Source organism: Arvicola amphibius, chromosome 15 (genome assembly GCF_903992535.2).
Source record: "Arvicola amphibius chromosome 15, mArvAmp1.2, whole genome shotgun sequence".
In the NCBI taxonomy this organism is placed as follows: domain Eukaryota; kingdom Metazoa; phylum Chordata; class Mammalia; order Rodentia; family Cricetidae; genus Arvicola; species Arvicola amphibius.
In genome coordinates this window covers 52,427,826-52,447,433 of record NC_052061.1, presented here as the reverse complement: position 1 = coordinate 52,447,433, position 19,608 = coordinate 52,427,826, and the positions used below count along the sequence as shown (strand labels likewise).

Genomic DNA, 19,608 nt, shown 5'->3' with positions numbered 1-19,608 from the left:
GAATGCTTTTCGTTCTTACAGACGACCTAGGTTGTGGTCCCAGCACCCATATCAAGGGGCTCACAATGACCCATAGATCCAGTTCTGGTTATATCTGATGCCCTCTTGTGGCCTCTGAGGGCATCTACATGCATGTGGTGCACATAAACACCACAGACATGCACGTGCACGCGGACACACACACACACACAAAATGGATCACAGGGAAGATAAATGAACGGTCTGCTGTGGGACATGGAGCCTCTCACTTAGATCATGGCTTTCTGCTTATTGAATTGGAGCTTATTTGTGCTGCTCCTACTAATTCTGGTGTTGTTTGGCTTATGAGAACACACTAACGGGGCTGGAGAGAGGGCTCAGCAGTTAAGAGCACTGGCTGCTCCTGCAGAGGCCCTGGGTTCAGTTCTCAGCACCCACACTGGGCAGCTCACAACCACCTTTTCCAAGAGATACGACACCCTCTTCTGCCTCCATGAGCACTACACCACACACACATACACACACACACACACACGCATGCACACACACAAATTTAAGATACAAATGCACTACTTAAAACCCACACTGGTAGAAAAGTAAAAGGTGAAACACTTGCCAATTGACAGATACTCAAAACTAGTGTTCCCATTCTCTATCTGATACAGGAAGTATGCAAAGAGTTTTTGACTGCAAAGTTCCTAGGGTGGCTTGTGATGTCATGTGATGTCATGTCATGTAAGCAAATCTCTTATGTTTGGGGCTAGGGATGTAGCTCAGTGGTAGAGCACCTATACACTAGCATTGCAGAGCCCTGGACTCCAGCACTGCGCACACACACACACATACACACACACACACACACACACACACACACACACACCATCACCTATAGAAAGCACTTGCAAACACATTTTGTACAGCAATATATTTTTTGCATATAAGAATATTAGACACAGGGAAATGAAGTACATTCTTCCAGATTACAAGCTAAAGCTGAGGCTTTAATACTCAGCGTAGTATCAGCAATCTTTTTACTAGGAACTGGGGAATAAGAGGTGGTCATGCTGGTTAGTGTTTGGACAACTTGGCACTAGAGTGGGTATCTAGGAAGAGGGCACTCCAGTTGAGGAAACATCTCCATCAGGTGGGCCTGCAGACAAGTCTGTTGAACTTTTTTTCCTGAACAATAATTGGTGTTGGAGGGTCCAGTCCCTGTGGGCGGTGCCACCCCGGGCAGGTGGTCCTGGGAGGTGCAAGAAAGGCAGCCGAGCCTGAGCCTGGAGAGCAAGCCACTAAGCACTGCTCTCCACAGCCTCTGTTTCAGTTCTTGCATCAGGGTTCCTGCCTTGGGTTCTCTCAATGATAGACTACTCAGTCCCTTCCCCTTCAAGTTGCTTTTTGCTGCAGAGTTCTGTCGCAGCAATAGAGAGCAAATTAAGACACTGGTGTCCTGGGCTGTCATGGGAAGAGGCTACATGTGCTGTATAGACAAACAGAGAACACACAAACTACCAAGATAAGTTAATGCATGCCGTCACGATCAGATTCTTGGTCCACTTGTGCTGCTATTACCGAAACAGAGTGGCTTACAAATGATAGAAACTCACCGTGCATGTGTGTATGTGTGTGTGTGTGTGTGTGTGTGTTCAAACACATGGGGGACAGTACAGCCAGGCGTCACCTCAGGTTGACTTAAAGGTCATTCACATTTCATGTTTGAGGTAGACTCACCAGGCAGGGTTTTTCTTTCTGTCCTGCCTCAGCTCTGGAGTTGCAGAGCCGTGACTCCACCAGAGCGGGAATGTGCCACCACATGGTGAAAGTTTTCTCCACTTAGCCATCTCCCTGTTCCTCCTGTTTACATTTCAAAAGATTTCTTAATTATCTACTCATTTTCCTGTCAATTTTATTGGCACCTAATTTATATGCACCAAGACAGAGAAAAACTGGACAGTCTGAAGACTGGCTTGTCTTCCTCAGGGCACTGTCAGGACTGAACAACTTGGTCAGGCTAGGAAAGCTCCCTCCTACCACTTGACTTCGTCACTGTTTAGGATCTAGGCAGGCAGTGATAGCCCAGTTTCCCCCTCGAGACTGGTGTGAACACAACCTAGCAGCACTCCTGGGTTGGCCTCTTGTTCTACATTCAGTACTGGTTTCAAGGTCCTTCACTGCTGAGCCGATGGGTATATCTGAGGCTTTTAGCTCTCATTACTCAGGGTGGCCCAGTATAGGAATATCCTACCTACCATACCTGTTCTATTTTATGAGAGAGAGAGAGACTAAAGAAAGGATGGTATACCACGGACTGTTACCCATCCTTGGAGGTCCTTAAGCAGCAGGTCACACTTGTTTGTACATGTCTGGGGTGATGGGCTTGTCCGTGGAAATAAGATGATGCATCCTCCACCTTCTGAGGATTTCAAATCTGAAAGCAGAAGTAGCTGTCAACATCCATCAGAAGAGAGATAAGGTGCATCCACAGATACTTGAACCAAGGGCCGAAAGGAGCACAAGGTGGAGTAGCTGGGGATGCTGAGCCAAGGTACTCCTTTGGTTGAGGTATTCATGGGAAATTATAACATGGGGTTGATGCCAAAGCCTTCCAAGTCAGGGACCTGGGAAGTCAGAGAGCATGGCTGAGGCAGGAGTAGGAAGGGGATGGAAAGGTGGAGCATGAAGAGAAGAGAAGGCGAGTGTATACGCCGTGGGAGGAGCCTGGATTTCTCAAGAGAAGCTGAAAACACTGCGGACGGAGAGGAATAGCACATGGCAGGAAGACAGACCAAGCTCCACCTACAGAGGGCCTCAAACACCAAGCCCGAGACTCCATGAGCAAGTTCAGACACTGGCATGACTTTGTTCATGCCTAAGTGGTGAGTTAGCTGCCAGCTCTGCAAGCAAGCATCAAAGGTAGCAATGACCCCACCAGCATTGCTGGCAGGTATCTAAAACTCAGATCAGATGAGTAATTGCATTAGGTCACAGCATGGGGAATGCCAGAGTCAGGAGCCACAGGACCTGGGCTGACTCAGCCCTGGATACCACGGACTTTGCACAAAACAGGTATAGCTACAGATAAGGGGTGGGTGCCTATTGACTATTGTTCCTTGAAAGTCACTATGGAAATAGTTTGGCTGTTTGCTTTGAAGTGATTGGAAGGCTGTGAAAACATTATCAGTAATGCTATGTGATATTTTGATGACCTTTCTTTTTAAGTTAATATATATATATATATATATGTATATAGTGTCCCTTTATCTTCAGTGTAACTGAGACTTCAACAAGCCATTATTATTATTATTATTATTATTATTATTAACATTATCATCATCATCATCATCATTATTATTTTACTAAGACTACTGTTATTCCAGATCTTTTTCCCCAAGAGAGAAAAGGAGACCCAAAAAGGTTAAGAGCTTTCCCAAAGCACTAAAGACAGTTGATTAGTCAGGACTCTAACCTTGATCTCTTTGATGTATTTCAATCACTTGCTAAGGGAGAATGAGGAGGAATGGTCGACCAGATGTATCTGTCTAGAAAACTTCATATTTATGTTATCCCCAACATATTGTCAGTCTTGTTGGGGACAAAAAATGGGGGGGATTAGAATAAGTTAGGCTTAGAGTCTGGTTCAGGGATAATTATTTTTGTTGTTTTGGTTTTGGTTTTTTTGTTTTGTTTTTTTAGAGGCAAGGCATCTCTGGGTAACAATCCTGGTTGTGCTGGAACTCGCTTTGTAGACCATGCTGGCCTTGAACTCATTGAGATCCACCTGGCTCTGCCTCCCAAGTGCTGGGATTAAAGGTGTGTGCCACCACCGCCCAGGATGGACTGTAATTCTTAAACTTCCAGTCAGTATGGACATTGGTCCTCCTATGACTCTCAGGGCCACTGTCAAAAAGGAAACCACATGCGGTAAGAATAAAATAGAAAAATTTATAGAAGAAACAGGTTTGTGTGTGTGCGCGTGCATGCTTGCATGTGTGCATGCGTGCGTGCGTGTGTGTGTGTGTGTGTGTGTGTGTGCATTCCAAAGTCATCTCTACAGGAGTGTGGTTCCTGAAATTCTACCTCCAAGGACCATGGCTTGTTTCTACACCCTGGCCTCCACTTCACTGCTTTTTGCTCCAGGCTGAAGCTTATTTTCTTTATTGTGTGTATGTGTGTGTGTGCGTGCATGTGTGTGTGCGTGTGTGTGTGTGTGTGTGTGCTGTATATCCACATGTGTATTGTGTATGCAGGCCAAAGTGTCCTGTTTTATCACTCTCTGCTTTAATCTCTTGAGACAGGGTCTTTTCCTGCACTTGAAACTAAGTTAGCTGCTGGCAAGTCCCAATCCCCTCCTTCCCTCCTCCCACAGTGCTTAAGTTCCAGCCTTGCACAGCCACACCGCATTTTGTTCGTGGGTGCAGGAGACTTGAACTTGGGTCTTTATGCTTGCATAGCTAGCACACTCTTACCCACTGAATCACCTCACCAAGCCCTCTGAAGCCTCTTTTAATGCCTGCCGTGGCCCACTCAGCCTGGGTGAGTCCTGGATGAACAGGTCCAGGCAGGCTGTGGCGGTGACCCAGGGCCTAGCTGAGAACAAAAGGGACCTCGGGAGAGGATGCCCGGAGGGAGTGTGCCACCGTCATCACTTTGCTCCAAGCGGGCTCTGTGCAGCCATGCATCGGGACGGTGAGTCAGTGACCAGTCATGAGAAACGGAGGCCACACATCAGAGCTGCTGCCGAATCCTGCAGGGCCGGGCCTCCCATGCCCCAGGCTCTTCACACACCTTACTGTCTAATTTGGACTATCCCCAGAAGTTGGCCTGCTTCGTGTCATGTGAGCAGTCTTTCATGCCAGATTGCCAAACAACTTGAATGAATGGAGTTTCTTGTGCTTCTGTCTCCATCACTAAACCTCCAGCTTCCACTTCAGTCTGTGTGCCCGACCTTCGCCAAAGCCGCCTCCAGGTCAAGGAACCAGGTGGTCTTCCTCAAGTCACTGTGCACACAGATGCTGTGCCAGGGCTCTAGAAGGGGAACTTTTGGGACGGGGAGAGAGCTGAGTAGGTAAGTGGTTGCCTGGCAAGCATGAAGACCTGGCTTTGGTCCTCAGACACGACCTTTAAAAGGCCGGACATGGCGACCCCCTCATGTAATCTCAGCAGAAGGAAGGGAGAGACAGGCAGATCTCTGGGCTCCCTGACTGGCCAGCACAGCTTAAGTTTTAGGCAAGTGAGAGGAGTTATCATCCGGTCTTCCCACGTGTACACACATGCACACACACACACACACACACAGAGAGAGAGAGAGAAGTTATCATCTAGTTTCCCCATGTATACACACACACACACACTGAGAGAGTTATCAATCTGGTCTCTCCATGTGTACACACACACACACATATACACACACAGTGAGAGAAGTTATCAACTAGTATCCCCATGTGTATATACACGCATACACAGAGAGAGAGAGAAAGAGAGAATAGATCTATAAAATTTTTATGCATACATTAATTTCTCTCTGCTAAACAATGGCCAGGTAGCTAGCTAATGATGGCCATCATTGGTCATTGCCAGGAATAAAGGAGGTTTAAAAGGGGCCAGGAGCTTTTAGGTCACAGTCTCTGGGTTAGGAGTGGAAAGAGGCTACTCCATCCTTGCTCTCTACCCAGTACACAGACACAGGGATTCTCAGTGATAATAATTAGCAAATACTTTTCTCCTGGACCAAGTTTGCCTGTGAATTCTCAGCTTGAAAGTCAAAGAAGAATAAACTCTCAGGTGCGAACATGGAGTGTGTGTGTGTGTGTGTGTGTGTGTGTGTGTCTGTGTGTCTGTGTGTCTGTGTGTCTGTCTGTCTGTCTGTCTGTATTTGAGTGTGAGGGTGCACATGTATGAGTAGTAAACATGAATGTGCACATGTGTAAGTGAAGACCAAAGGTATGTGTGTCGTCCTTTCTGAGTCACCATCACCCTGTGTTTTGAGACAGACTCTTCTGGTCTGGAACTCACCAAGTGGGCTAGGCTGACTGGCCAGTGTCCAGGACCGTGCTGTCTCTGCCTCTCCCAGGGCCAGGATGACAAGCACACCACCATGTCTCTCGTTTTGTTTCAAATAAACAAACAAAACAATAACAACAACCAAGGAAACAAGCCGTGGGTTCTTGGGATGGAACTCGGGTCTTCACACTCAGGAGACAAAGCCCTTCTAACTAAACTATTCCCCCTGTCTCAGATGCAACGTTTCCAGTCACTTCAAAATGTCCCCATCCTCTGATCTCCCAGTGTCCTTGCTGAGAGGGCTCTGAACTGTGAAGAACTGTGGGGGGAAGGAAGGAGAGCTGTGAGGGGCTCCAGGGGAAGTCTTCAGAGCCCTCTGAATCAGAGTGAGTCACTGCTCTGAGCCACCCGACACAGGGTGCAGGCTGCAAGCTGAAAGCTCATGGGAGCTATTGAAGCATGGGACATGAGGCTCCTAGATCCCTTCCCTCACCCACACAAGCCTGTGCATAAAAACATAAGGAAGAGGAAGTAGGAAAAATATGTCCGTTCAGGATGCTGTCAGGCTTGTCTGATAGTTTTCCTTTCCTGTCCATTCATCTCCTTATGTAAATATGTACATGTGTGTTGTATGCACACATATGAATATACACACATCTGCTCATCCTTACGTTGATACACAAGAAAGCAAGACTTGGAAACAGGCACTGACGTGAGTCCCGTTCTACTGAAAAGGGGAAGCGAATCACCAGCAGACCAGGGGCTACAGCTCTGCTCCAGAACTCTGGCCCCCACTGATGTGGGCCCCGCCTCCCCAAGAGTGCCTGTCTCTGTAGCTCTGCCCCGGCCAGTCGCCATCCAAGCGAGGCACGGACCTCCATCTGCTCGGCACTTGTCAGTGCCACATGTGCAGCCACATGGCACTGGAACGGGCAGTCAGGAAACGCTCCTTCCGCTTCCCTGTGCCCGTTGCCTGGGATGGTGAGGCTGCAATGGTTGGCTTGGCTCTGTTGTTGATCTTATTGGTTAATTTCCTCCGGTTCCATCACTCATTCCCAGAACCCTCTGTCCCATTGTTTTGGCAGAAACAATCTATGAAACGTCTCAGAAGGGGAACTAGACATTTTAGTGGGAGAAAGAGTGGAAATTTAACAAGAAGCTGGCTCCGTTCCTTCGAGGACTGAGAATGAACCCGGGAACATACGGATGAAATTTCAGTGGGGATTTGTCCATGGTGTTCAGAGCAAGAAAAACTCTGGAAATGCCACATGCTCATGAGAATCTAGTCAGGGTGGCCAAACAGGCAGACGGACAACATCTGAGGGGCAAAAGGACAAAATAAGATGCTCTCTAAACCCGTGAGTGGTACCAGCTGTCACGCGGGGGCTCACTTGTTTCGTACGTCTTTCGCCTCAGGTAGAGAGGAGGCAGCTGTGAGATGCCACCTCACGCCTACCTCGTTCAGTCTGGGATTCAGAACTCCAGGTCCATGCGGCAGAGATTTTAATGCTACTCTACACCAGGACTTCTTTAATTGTATATTTTGTATGCACAGATGTGTGCACGCATGCAGAGGCCAGAGGACAACCTTAGGAATGCCATGCACTTGGGTTTCTTGTTTTTGAGACAGGGTCCCTCCTTGGCCTGAGCCTATTAAGGTAGCAAGGCTAATCAGTGAGCCCCAGGGAGTCTCTGCTTCCCCAGTGCTGGAGTGGGCAGAACCTCAGCATTCCCAGCCTTTTACAGTGTGTGCTGGGGATGGAACTGAACCATCTCCCCAGCCCCTGTGCTGTGGAGCTTGGCTCTGTTCTTCACTGCTGTCTTCCTTTCCTCATTTCTCTACAAGACCAAACACACTCGCTGTCCCAACTTCACAGAGCAGAAAGGGCTCCAAGCGGAAATCGCTTCACAACAAGGGGATCCTGGGAAAAATGAAAGACTGAGAAACCCTTGTAATGAGATTAGGGGGTGAAATATCTTGACGCATGGATCCACTCAGACCCAGCCTCCTACTGCAGAAAAGCTCGAACAAACGCAAGCCTTGTTTCAGGAAGGAAAAGGTTAACAAGCTATGAAAACAAAATTCAAGATATTTTCAAAGCACGGCGCTTGGCAGAGTCAGTCGGGCACAGTCGGCCTGTGTATAACAGCAGGGCATTTCCCCTGGACACATGCAAGGAAGCCAGGACTCAGGAAAAAAGGGCGTGTGTCTCCCTCGCCCCCTCTTATGAGTGAGCTTCGGAGGAGGCCTGGGAAGATAGCTCAGTTGGTAGAGCCTGCGTGTAAGGGTGAGGACCTGAGTATACTCCCCAGAACCCATGTTTGGTGGTGAGGTTTATGTCAACTCGGCACAAGCTAGAGTCATCTGAGAGAAGGAAATATGCCTCTGTTGAGAAAATGGCTCCATAAGATGGGGTTATGGGCCAGGCTATAGAGCATGTTCCCAGTTAGTGATTGATAGGTGAGGGCCCAGCCCACTGTGGGTGGAGCCATCCCTACATTAGTGGCCCTGGCTTCTATTAGAAAGCAGGCTGAGCAAGTCCTGTGGAGCAAGCAGGAAGCAGCATCCCTCCGGGCCTCTGTATCAGCTCCTGCCTCCAGGATCCTGCCCTGTTTGAGTTCCTGTCCTGACGTCCTTCAGTGACGGACTGCAATGTGGAAGTAGAAGCCAAATAAACCCTTTCATCCCCAGCTTGTGCTGGCCGTAGTCATGAAGCTGTTAGCAGCAATGACACTCAAGGTTTTACAAACACAACCAAAAGTCCAAGCAAGAGACAGAAACAGACCAATGTGTCAAGGCTTTTTGTACCAGCTCCTTGACAAAGATGCCATTTCTTCCACCGAGGCTTAAACCCTCCCTTGTCACGTGAGGTCCCCTCTCTGCTTGGCTGATAACTGTGCTTGACATTTGAAATGAACTTTCTGGACTTAGGCTCCAGCTGAAACGGTGCAGCTCATTCCCGGCATCTCTGTGGTTGTTTTTCCACAGGTGCCTCCCATCTCTGTCTAATGGATCCCCAGGTCTGAATCATAACATTCGTTTTCCCACATCAGAAAATCGAGCTGTGGAAAAGGGCCTAGGATATCCCCACGCTGGCGTGGCAGCGGCAATCACTAGGTGCCAGCCCCATCTTCTGATACTTGTGACAACTACAGCCCCATCTTCTGATACTTGTGACAACTAGCAAGGAGTTTGGTGACACAGACTCTGATGTGAGTAGCTATAAGAGTGATTTTGTCACCTACTCCTTCACTCACAGGAAGAAGGATGGCTGCCTGCCCTTGGACCTTCAGGTTCAGCTCTAGCTAACTATTAAGTACCAAGAGTTTTTGTAACTTCATGTGATGTTAATTATCCTTTTTGTTTCCAGTTCTATCCATGAGAATTTAATTCACTGTTTAGATAAAGTATTCTTCTCATATCCATTTTGCTCCATGGACATGCGGTTTCTCTGCTCTTATTCAGGGTTACCTGTAACAGAAATGATTACACCTAGAACAACCTCCTCCCACCTCTGTGAGATTCCTTCCCTTCTACCGGGGCATCACAGTCCTTCGGACTGGACCAGCATAGAATCCACAAAGCACCTTACAGGAAACAAGCTTGTTATCCATTTTTGTTCCCCCAATCGATGATATTTGTACCTGAACTTCAAAAGTTGGCTGGGGTGGTAAAATACATGCTATGCAATAAAATGAGGGCCTGAGTTTTTACCTCAGAGACCAGGTGAAACGCCAGGCATGGTGGCATGTGTTTGTAATCCCAGGGCTGTGGAGGCAGAGGCAGGGGAGACCCTGGAAGCTGCTGGCCAGTCACTCTAACGTATGTGGAAAACTCTGGGCCAATGAGAGGCCTTGTCTCAAAAGACAAGGCAACTGACTCCTAAGGAAGGAACTGACACTTGAGACTGACCTCTGGTATGTTCACATGTGAATTCAAACACATGTGCACACCTAGAGGAACACGCACACGGGGGCGGGGAGGGAGGGAAGGAGAGAGAGAGAGAGAGAGAGAGAGAGAGAGAGAGAGAGAGAGAGAGAGAGAGAGAGGGAGAGAGAGAGAGGGAGGGAGAGAGAGAATCATACCCATGTGTAGTTGTTTTGAACTGTCTATTCTCAGTCTCAACATGGCCACAGCCGAGCGCCTCCTGCCCAGGCTGCCTCTTCAGACACCTGTTGCATCCACGGTCCCCCACTTCAGCTGGGGCTGCTTCACCCTCCCAGTGACTCAAGCCTCAAAATTTATTTGCCCTTCATTCTCTTCCTTACTTGAGCCCACACCCAAACTCACGGCTAACCTCAGTTAGTCCCTTAAAGCCATCCCAGCATCCCAGGACCTGTTTCCTGCTTACCAGATTCATGGCTGACACCCTGAGCTCCCACACTCTGACCCCAGGATTGTGGCAGTAGACTCTTGCATCTTTGTGTTTGTGGTTTTGCGTGTGTGTGTGTGTGTGTGTGTGTGCGTGCGATGTGGAGGTCAGAGATCAGACTTGGGTACTGTTCTTTAGACCTTTCCCCCTTGTTTTCTGAGACAAGGTCTCTCAGTAAGCGTGGCGCCTCACCAAGGAGGCTCAAGCGGCTAGCCAGCGAGCGCCAGGGATTCACCTCTGTCTGCCTGGCTGACGCTGGTCCTGTGAACCTCTGTTCCTTCCTGCACACACCAGCCCGTGGGGTCCTGTACGAATGCAAAGCAGATGTTGCTGTGTCTGCTCCGGACACAGTGAAACTCCTGGCACCCAGCGAAGGGTGGCAATCCTTACTGAGAATTTACTGCCTCTCCAGCCTCTGGCTTCTGCCTGCCCAATTTTAATCCAGCTCAACCAAACTGGCCTCCCTGCTTCTTCCACTAGCCAAGCATATCCCTGCCCAGGCATCTGCCTTCTTCCTTCCATACGGAACCCCCCTACCCTGCTAGACTCTGTCTATCCCCTAACTCTCAGTGCCCTCTCAACCCCCAGGGCCTTATGCTGCCCTCAGCCTCACTTGCTCTCTCCCAGAATCCTTGCTCTCTCCTCTCTCACTCTGATCTGCTCATCTTCTAAGACATGGAGCTAGGGATCGTCATCTGTTTTATTGGTTGTGTCCCTAGCGGGGGCTGACACACAGTAGGTCCTCCTCACAGCCATCAGGCGGGGTAGTGGCTCCAGGGACTGGTGCATGCTGTTGGGTAGTGCATGGGTTTAAAACGTGGTGATGAGCGCTGAAGCCGGTGCAGGCGACTTCCTAGCACTGTGACCTTGGGCAAACTCGGTTAGCTCTTTGAGCCGGTTGGACGCAACTGAGCCATAGAGCAGTCAGGACAGAGCCTGACACAGGAAAGCCGCTGAAGGCAATCTGGGGCACAGTGGTGACTCCTGCCTCTGCCCGCCCGTGCCACAGCAGGGCAGTTACCGTCAGTCCCTTTCATCCTGACTCCTCAGGCAACCTTCAGCACCTGTCACTCTCCTGTCTGACTGCTCGCTCCATTTAGTCCCAGGAAAGTGGAAAAAGCAGTTCTGTCACGGCTAAGGCAGTAACACGCTCACCAGCCCTAAGCCCGACTCCGCATTTCCTAAAAGCCAGAGTGGGTCTACACTGGCAGATGAAGGCTGCCGTCTTGTCCCCAACTTGTCCCAGCTGTCTCAAACTGACATCACTTTGGGGGCAGTCAAAGGGTTTCTTGGCTTGGCTGACAGCCTGGGAGGCTCTCACGACCAGGAGACAACCAGCAGTTTTGGATTTTCCAGAAAAATTAAGTCACAGACTGGACTTGTCCTAAAGCAGTGAGCTCGTAACCCCCTGCGACCATTCCAGGAGCAATGGGACACCCACCAGTTAGGATGACCAAGCTCCGAGGTCACCTCCTCTTCACCTCTGAGACCCCAGCGCAGAGGGCGGCCTCCTCTTCTCGCCCTGACTCCCTTCCCACCTCAGATACTTGGCCCAGATCTGGACAAGGCAAGCAGCTCTGCCTTCCCACAGCATGTCCACCTTCTCCTGGATCACGACAAAGAGGGTCTGGGAGACCTCTGAGACCAAAGGACAGATGTGGCAGAGGCAAGAGACATAAGGGTCCACAGAGCACGTGATCACGTAGCCAAGCAACCAGGCTCACAGGAAATATCCCGCCCTAGCGGCTCTGTGCATGACGGAAGGGTGTAAGCGCAGCAAAGACAAAGGTTGTGTCTTTCCATTTGGGGATCCGTTTGCATCTGCTCAATACGCAGGGCACAGCCAGGGGCAGGGGTGGAAAACACACCTATCAAAGGATGTTTCCACAAACACAAGGAGCCCGGGCCTGAAGTCACGTTGCCGCTTTTGTGATGCTTCTCTGCAGTTCTTTACACCCAGTTCCCAAAGTGGTCCATCGCAAGAGTGTGTTGCCATGGCAACAGGCTCCATAGGGGAACCACTTGGCATTACCCAGAATTCACATCTGTGCTTGTTTCTCCCCTCTCTTTTTATCTGTTGAGTGGAAAGCATTCCTGAGTGAATGAAGCCTCTCTCCACCTGACAGTTTCCTGGAAGGAGGGAAGAGGAGATGTTGTTCTGGGGGTTCCATCCACAAATTCCTTTCTATACCCTTCCTTAGGGCTGACATGCATAGCCCTGGAGAGCAAAGACATTGATGAGGCAGACAAGAGAACTAGATACTCCTCGAGGGAGGGCTGAGGCTCCCCATGACACCTGACCTTTGTTTCAGAGGCGCTTTAAAGGCATGGCCGTTCTCCTACAGGCTTTTACAAACCAGCTGACTGCAGAAGGGTAGAGGGATGAGGGCCAGCAAAGCCACAGGTGAGGTACGAGCCTGTGCTCCCAGCCTCTGTTGCACACCCTAGACCGGTCCTTAAAGCCCTTCCCAGCCCCTTTCTTCCCTGTTTTAAACTCCTTCCCTGATCAAAAGACCCAAAGCTAGGGATGAGCCTGCTCAGGTGGTGTTGGAAGTCAATGCAAGGGTGGCTGGTCCCCTTTGTACCACCTCTGGCTCTCCTTCAGAGTTCTGGGAAGTTACCAACAATGATAGGGGCTAAACCTGCCCACCTTCTCCTCTTGCTCTTCTTTTCCTGCAAAATCAGCATCAGTGCATTTCTGCCTGTGCCTCGCACCACACAGCAGAGGTGCCAGTTGCTCAGACTTGCTGTTGGTAGGAAAAGGGGCTTCTAAAACCTGTCGTTACAATACCCTTTTTTAGAGGAACTTTTACTTGATTTGAACTTGATTATTCCATGTCCTGAAATTTTATTTTTTAAAGAAAGCGTGTATAACTTTAGTTTTTAAATGCATAGTATCAAGAGTTCAAAATATTATACAATGCTTACTATGAAAATTCTCCCTTCCATTCTGATTTCCTTCTAGGAGCCAGTGAAAGTTATCAATTTTGATTAGAGGTGTTTAATCCAGGGACCGAGGGTGGTGGCTCTGTCAGTAAAGTCCTTGCTGAGCAAGTGTGGGGACAGGAGCTTGACAGCAAACATTCATGAAAAAAAAAATCTATGTATGATGTAATCCCAGTGCTAGACAGGTGGCGGGGGGGGGGGGGGGGGCTCGCTGGGTCAGGTTGGCCAGCCTAGCCTATCAGCAAACCCCAGGTTGCAGAGAGGGATCTTGCCTCAAAAATCAAGGTGGGGCAGTAACTCCTGAAGCGTGAAGTCTAAGGGGACCTCTTGCCTCCTCGTGCAAGTTCTCTCTCTCTCTCTCTCTCTCTCTCTCTCTCTCTCTCTCTCTCTCTCTCTCACACACACACACACAGACTTTCCATCTGTTTACAGAACAGGATGTAATTGTATTTTATTTTTCCTTCCCCTTAATGGTGACTCCTAAGAAGCCGGTTTGGTATTTAGGAGACCTGACCAGCAAGTGTGTCCATATTTAAGCTGAGCAAATCCCTGAATTATAGCCTCAGTCTTTGCAATTTTTTTTTGTTTTTGTTTGATTGTTAATTTACACAGTCACCTTCCTCTCCCATCACCCCCTAGGATGACAGGGAAAGATCCAGAAAGCCAGCTTACATCATCGCTTCCCTCCTGGCAAAGGGCAGATATTTAGTGTCATTGTTAAAAGAAAAGATAAGAATCACATACCTAGAGCTGACCAGTTGGAGAATACAGACAGCAAGGGACACTTTGAGGCCCATGGCCCCCAGTGGGGAAGAGGGCAGTGGGGGACAGGACCTGCTGTGTTGAGGAGACATCTGTAGCCTGAGGAGAGAGGGAGGAACCATCCAGACTCTTTATTTGACTTTCACCAGCTCCATCCATATTTCAGATGCCCAGAATGGCTCATGTGGGCAGACAGGGTCTGAGTCAGCCAGTCAATAACAACTACAGAGTGTTCCCTGGGCACAGAGCTAGCAGCTGGGAGCTGTGCTACTGGAAGCAAGAAATACATGGTTCAGTCCTGCCCCGTGGAGCGGCAGAGCTGAGGGCCACAGGCCAGAAGGATACTCCGGAAGAAGAGTCTGAAGTCCATTAGCACAAACCAAGACAAACGAGCAGGAGGGGGCCAGGCCTAGACAAGCTGCCTCCCTGCCTCTGCTCTCAAAGGAAGGAAAGACCGATGTGTCTCTCGTGCCCAGGTGATGCTGCATACCCAACACTGGCAACATCAAGATAAGGGGGGCCTCCCAGCAACTTCCGTCCCTGGATCACCAACTATCTCATTGCTTTCCCTGGAGAGAGGTGAAACAATGTCTATTCATCCCAGAGAAGGTGCCCACAACAGACCATTCCACCCAGTTGGGAGGACAATTCCACCCAAGTCCAACCTAGTGAGTCAGGAGTTTATTTGGCTTATTTAAAGGAACACGCGGAAGGGAGATTTACAGCAGTGTGGGTGACTCAAAATCACCAGCGTCACCAAAAAGTCCCACGGTAGCATGGGTGATGATGCCACGGAAGCCGAATTATTGAGTGTGGCCCTCAGTTAACCATCTACCTGCTGGGTAGCCTAGCACCACCAAACATCATAGGCAGCTGGGAGCTAGACAGGGTAATGACTGGGACTCCAGGTGACAGTTCCATGATCACCTCTCCTACTTGGCAACATTAACAGCTCCATTGCCATAACCACAAACCCAGGCACCACAAATCCCGTGTTTTGTTGCCATGACTATGCAGCCAAGGTTTGGTCCACCTTACAATGACCAACGTTATGATCGTATTGCGATAAGGAAAAAGTTATATGACGGCCATTGTGTAAGGAGAGAAATGAGACCAGGAGCCAGAAGACAGAGGTGACCGTGGGGGTGGTGGACCAGGTGGAACCTAAAGACGGGAGCCAAGAAGGGGCCTCACGGCTTAGTCTGGAGTGAGGCGAGAGCTTCTAGTGAGACAAGTAGGCAGAGGTTCTCTTACCAACTTGGCCATCACTGTCCTCACTCTGCCCTAAGCTGGTCTTTCATTTGCTTCTGGTGTCCTCCGCTCAACCCAGCTCCTAGAGGGTCCACCTAAATCCAGAGTCAGAGACAAGCTATCCAGCACCACTCAGCAGCTCCCTCATGGCTCAGTGTGAATGAATCCATGGTCATGGAGATCCGAGTCTACTCTTACCAATCCACTCTCTCCGAAAGGCTTGTGGCCTCCTTGCTCCCTCAATAAGCTAGAACCGACTTCCTCAGGGTTTGTACTGGTTGGGCTAGCATCTGTCTGAAGGGCTTGTTCTCTACTGCTGGTTCCCTTACCCATTTGAAGTCCTTGCTCAACTGTCACCTCTACCAAAAAGCCAAGAAACCCACTGACCCCTGCTCAGAGATATGCCCACCATCTCCGCCTGAGCTCCCCATCTCTTTGTGTGTGTGTGTGTGTGTGTGTGTGTGTGTGTGTGTGTGTGTGCGCATATGTGTGCCAGGGGTGGAGTTAGTGTGTGCATATAGGCACGGTGTGCATATGCCCACGTGTTCATATGCAGAGGCGTGAAGATATGAATATATACATGAAGATAAGGATATATACAAATAGACCAATTCTTTATTTACGGGTGGGGCTGCCAGAAAGAGGGGACAGTTGCACTTTCGTTGTCGTCCCTCAGAACCGAAAGTGGATCCCTGTCCAAGTGTGAGTCAGCATGAACACCTTGGGTGCTGGTCTTCACACGTGTTTCTTCATTGTGGCGTGTTCCTTCTCCTCCTGTTGCTCTTCCCCCACGCTCTCCTTTAATGGGAAGAGGAAGAGACAGATGCAGGCACCAGCGGTTTTATCCAACCACACCTTTGCTTGTCATGACTGATGGCCAGAGCGTGGTCTGATTGGAGGGTCTGGGGGGTGGATGGCCTCCCTGGTTGGAGGGTCTGGAGGGTGGATAGCCTCCCTGATTGGGGAGGGTCTGGAGGGTGGATAGCCTCCCTGATTGGGGAGGGTCTGGAGGGTGCACAGCCTCCCTGGTTGGAGGGTCTGGAGGGTGGATAGCCTCCCTGATTGGGGAGGGTCTGGAGGGTGGATGGCCTCCCTGGTTGGAGGGTCTGGAGTGTGGATGGCCTCCCTGATTGGGGAGGGTCTGGAGGGTGCACAGCCTCCCTGGTTGGAGGGTCTGGAGGGTGGATGGCCTCCCTGATTGGAGGGTCTGGAGGGTGGATGGCCTCCCTGATTGGGGAGGGTCTGGAGGGTGGATGGCCTCCCTGGTTGGAGGGTCTGGAGGGTGGATAGCCTCCCTGATTGGGGAGGGTCTGGAGGGTGGATGGCCTCCCTGGTTGGAGGGTCTGGAGGGTGGATAGCCTCCCTGATTGGGGAGGGTCTGGAGGGTGCACAGCCTCCCTGGTTGGAGGGTCTGGAGGGTGGATGGCCTCCCTGGTTGGAGGGTCTGGAGGGTGCACAGCCTCCCTGATTGGGGAGGGTCTGGGGGGTGGATGGCCTCCCTGGTTGGGGGGTCTGGAGGGTGGATGGCCTCCCTGGTTGGAGGGTCTGGAGGGTGGATGGCCTCCCTGGTTGGAGGGTCTGGAGGGTGGATAGCCTCCCTGATTGGGGAGGGTCTGGAGGGTGGATGGCCTCCCTGGTTGGGGGGTCTGGAGGGTGGACGGCCTCCCTGATTGGAGGGTCTGGAGGGTGGATGGCCTCCCTGGTTGGAGGGTCTGGAGGGTGGATGGCCTCCCTGGTTGGAGGGTCTGGAGGGTGGATAGCCTCCCTGATTGGGGAGGGTCTGGAGGGTGGATGGCCTCCCTGGTTGGAGGGTCTGGAGGGTGGATAGCCTCCCTGATTGGGGAGGGTCTGGAGGGTGGATGGCCTCTCTGGTTGTTTCTGTGGCTTCCTCCCATCTGATTTTCGTGTTACTGGGGCTTGGCTTTGAATACCATCTGCACACATGAAGACTGTGAATCCCATGGCTGATAGAAAGTTGGGGGCAGCCACTTAGAAAACTGCAGAGCTTAGGGTTTATCTTGCCAGCTAGCTTGCTGGGTATGATGGTACGTGCTGTCATCCCAGCACATAGGAGTCTGCGGCAGGACGATAGTAACTCTGGGGCTAGCCTAGGCTACATAGAGAACCTCTGTCTCAAAAACCCAAAAATAAAGTAACTCTAGTGTCACTCCCTTCTCTTGCTCAGATCTGCTTGTCCCGGGAATGTGCACATCCAGGCTTTCAGGCCTTCTCCCCCGGGAGCTTCCAGGTTACTCTGCTGGGGTAGCCAGTCTGCCTAAACAGCCTGGGGCATGGCCTGGACTGTGGCTTTAGCTTGTTCTTCTGGGTCTAGAGAGGACTCCCCCTGGGTTGGTACAACATGGAGCCTCCCCACCCCACCTTCATCCCTGGGAGCTCACTGAGAACCTGGGCAGCTGGGCTTCCTGGGGAGGGAAGCTGTCCTAGGGTTGGGCACTCTAGGGCTGCAGAGAATAAGCAGACAGGTAGAAGAACAAGCATCTCTGGAGGACACTGGATGAAGACCGAGGTCCTGCCTGACCCTATATGGCTGCTCTGGGCACGCACCAGTTCCCCCCTGAAGACTCAGCCTGGTTGTATTTACAAATCCGAACAAGCCCAAAGACTCAAGAGTTTCCTCCATTTGCTGTGACTGTCCTGGGATGTAGCTATCCCCCTCTGTGTGTCTTGGTATGTAGGTGATGTTCAGCTAACATATGGTGATTGGGACAGTGTCTGCCTCAAAAGTCAGCCTGTCACTGTCCTTGGAGTCCTATCACCTGCCTGAGCCAAAATCTAGCAGACACAGCCCAGACACCAGGGTGGCTCATAGCTTCACACTGAAGCCTGGGCTGAGTGGTGAGGAGGCACAGACTACATGTGCCCTGTGTGTGCCACAGCCTGCCCTTCCTAGTTCAGACAGAGAGGGCATGCTGGGCCGAGCTGATGGCTAGTGTGCGTCCTGCTTGACTCTGACTGCAGTTTCATGTGATTCCGTGTGGTCCCAGGGTATAGGTACATGCACGCCTGCCTTTTCCTGCTCATGCCGAGTGTCGTTGGGCTTAAACATCAAGTCTGTAGGCCAGTCACAGGGATGATTCTCGAACTGATAAGAGAAATTGCTCGCATTGTCTTTTGCACATGAAGTTGCGAGCCTGGCATGTGCCTGCAAGAAACATCGTGGTTAGCAGCCCTGATGGCTGTAGATTTGGGCTGCAATGAAGCAGCACGACTGGATGGGTAATTGTCTCATCTGCTCTGCGGGTGCTCTTCTTGAGGATAGTGGACTTCAGATCTAGCGGCTAGCTCAAGCGAGTCACATGACTCTGAGACTACCTTATTTACAGTGTGTGTGTGTGTGTGTGTGTGTGTGTGTGTGTGTGTGTGTGTGTGTGTGTGTGTGTGGCCTGTCCAAGCTCTCCAGATTCCTGTGTGTCTAAACTTCAAACTAGCTTTTGGCTAGTAAGAGCATCCAGGCCCTGGCCTCAATCCTGCCACCCTGATTCTTAAAAGGATCCTTTTGCAACTCTCCTGGAAAAACAGAGTCTTGAACCCCTTGCTGCAGACATGAGAGGGTATCCTGTCTCTGAGTAGCCCCAGTTGACCCAGTGGCTTGGGTGAAGCATTGTATGTGACACCCATCATGTTTCCCTCGGTGGCACAGATACCTGATGCTTGAAGAAGCCTCAAGGGGCCAGGCAGCCTAAGAATCAATGCAGTTACATTGGCATTGTGGGATGCATTTCTTCTGGGAAGGAGCCAGGGCCTCGGAAGGCTGTGAGTGGTGTGTACAGAGAGGTAGCCCTAAGGAATCAGTCAGAGGATTCTGGAGAAGCAAGTTTGAGAGCCAACCATGCCTCCTGTGCTTGCTTATGTTAGACAACTGGTTGAATAGCTGCAGGGTCCCTGCATCTGCACCACACGTACAATCATATGCACCCAGGGACAGTAGGGGCCTGGTGGTCAGGAAGTAGCTATCTGGATTCAAGCGATGAGTTGAGAGCTGGGGAAATGGCTTAATGATTAAAGCTGCCACACAAGCATGAGGACTTGAATTTGATCACTAGCCCCTGCTACCCCAACACACACATACCAAAAGCTGGGTGTGGCAATGTTTACCTATAACCCCAGCACTAGTGAAACAGACACAGGGAATTCCGGGTCAGCCAATCTAGCCAAAACAGCAAAATCCAGGTTCGGGGAGTGAGCTATCCCAAAAAACAAGGTGTACATTTGTAGAAGAAGACACCCAGTACTGATCTTTGGCCCCAGTATTATGTGCACATAGACACACACAGAC

General features: G+C 50.5%; 1 protein-coding gene across 1 annotated transcript; it reads right to left on the bottom strand.

Moving 5' to 3' along the window:
* Positions 1–16,175: 16,175 nt before the first annotated feature.
* On the bottom strand, positions 16,176–17,273 carry LOC121677001 (basic salivary proline-rich protein 3-like). Its single transcript, XM_042054213.1, has one exon. It carries the CDS (start codon positions 17,271–17,273, stop codon positions 16,176–16,178), a length of 1,098 nt encoding a protein of 365 aa, XP_041910147.1.
* Positions 17,274–19,608: the final 2,335 nt, after the last annotated feature.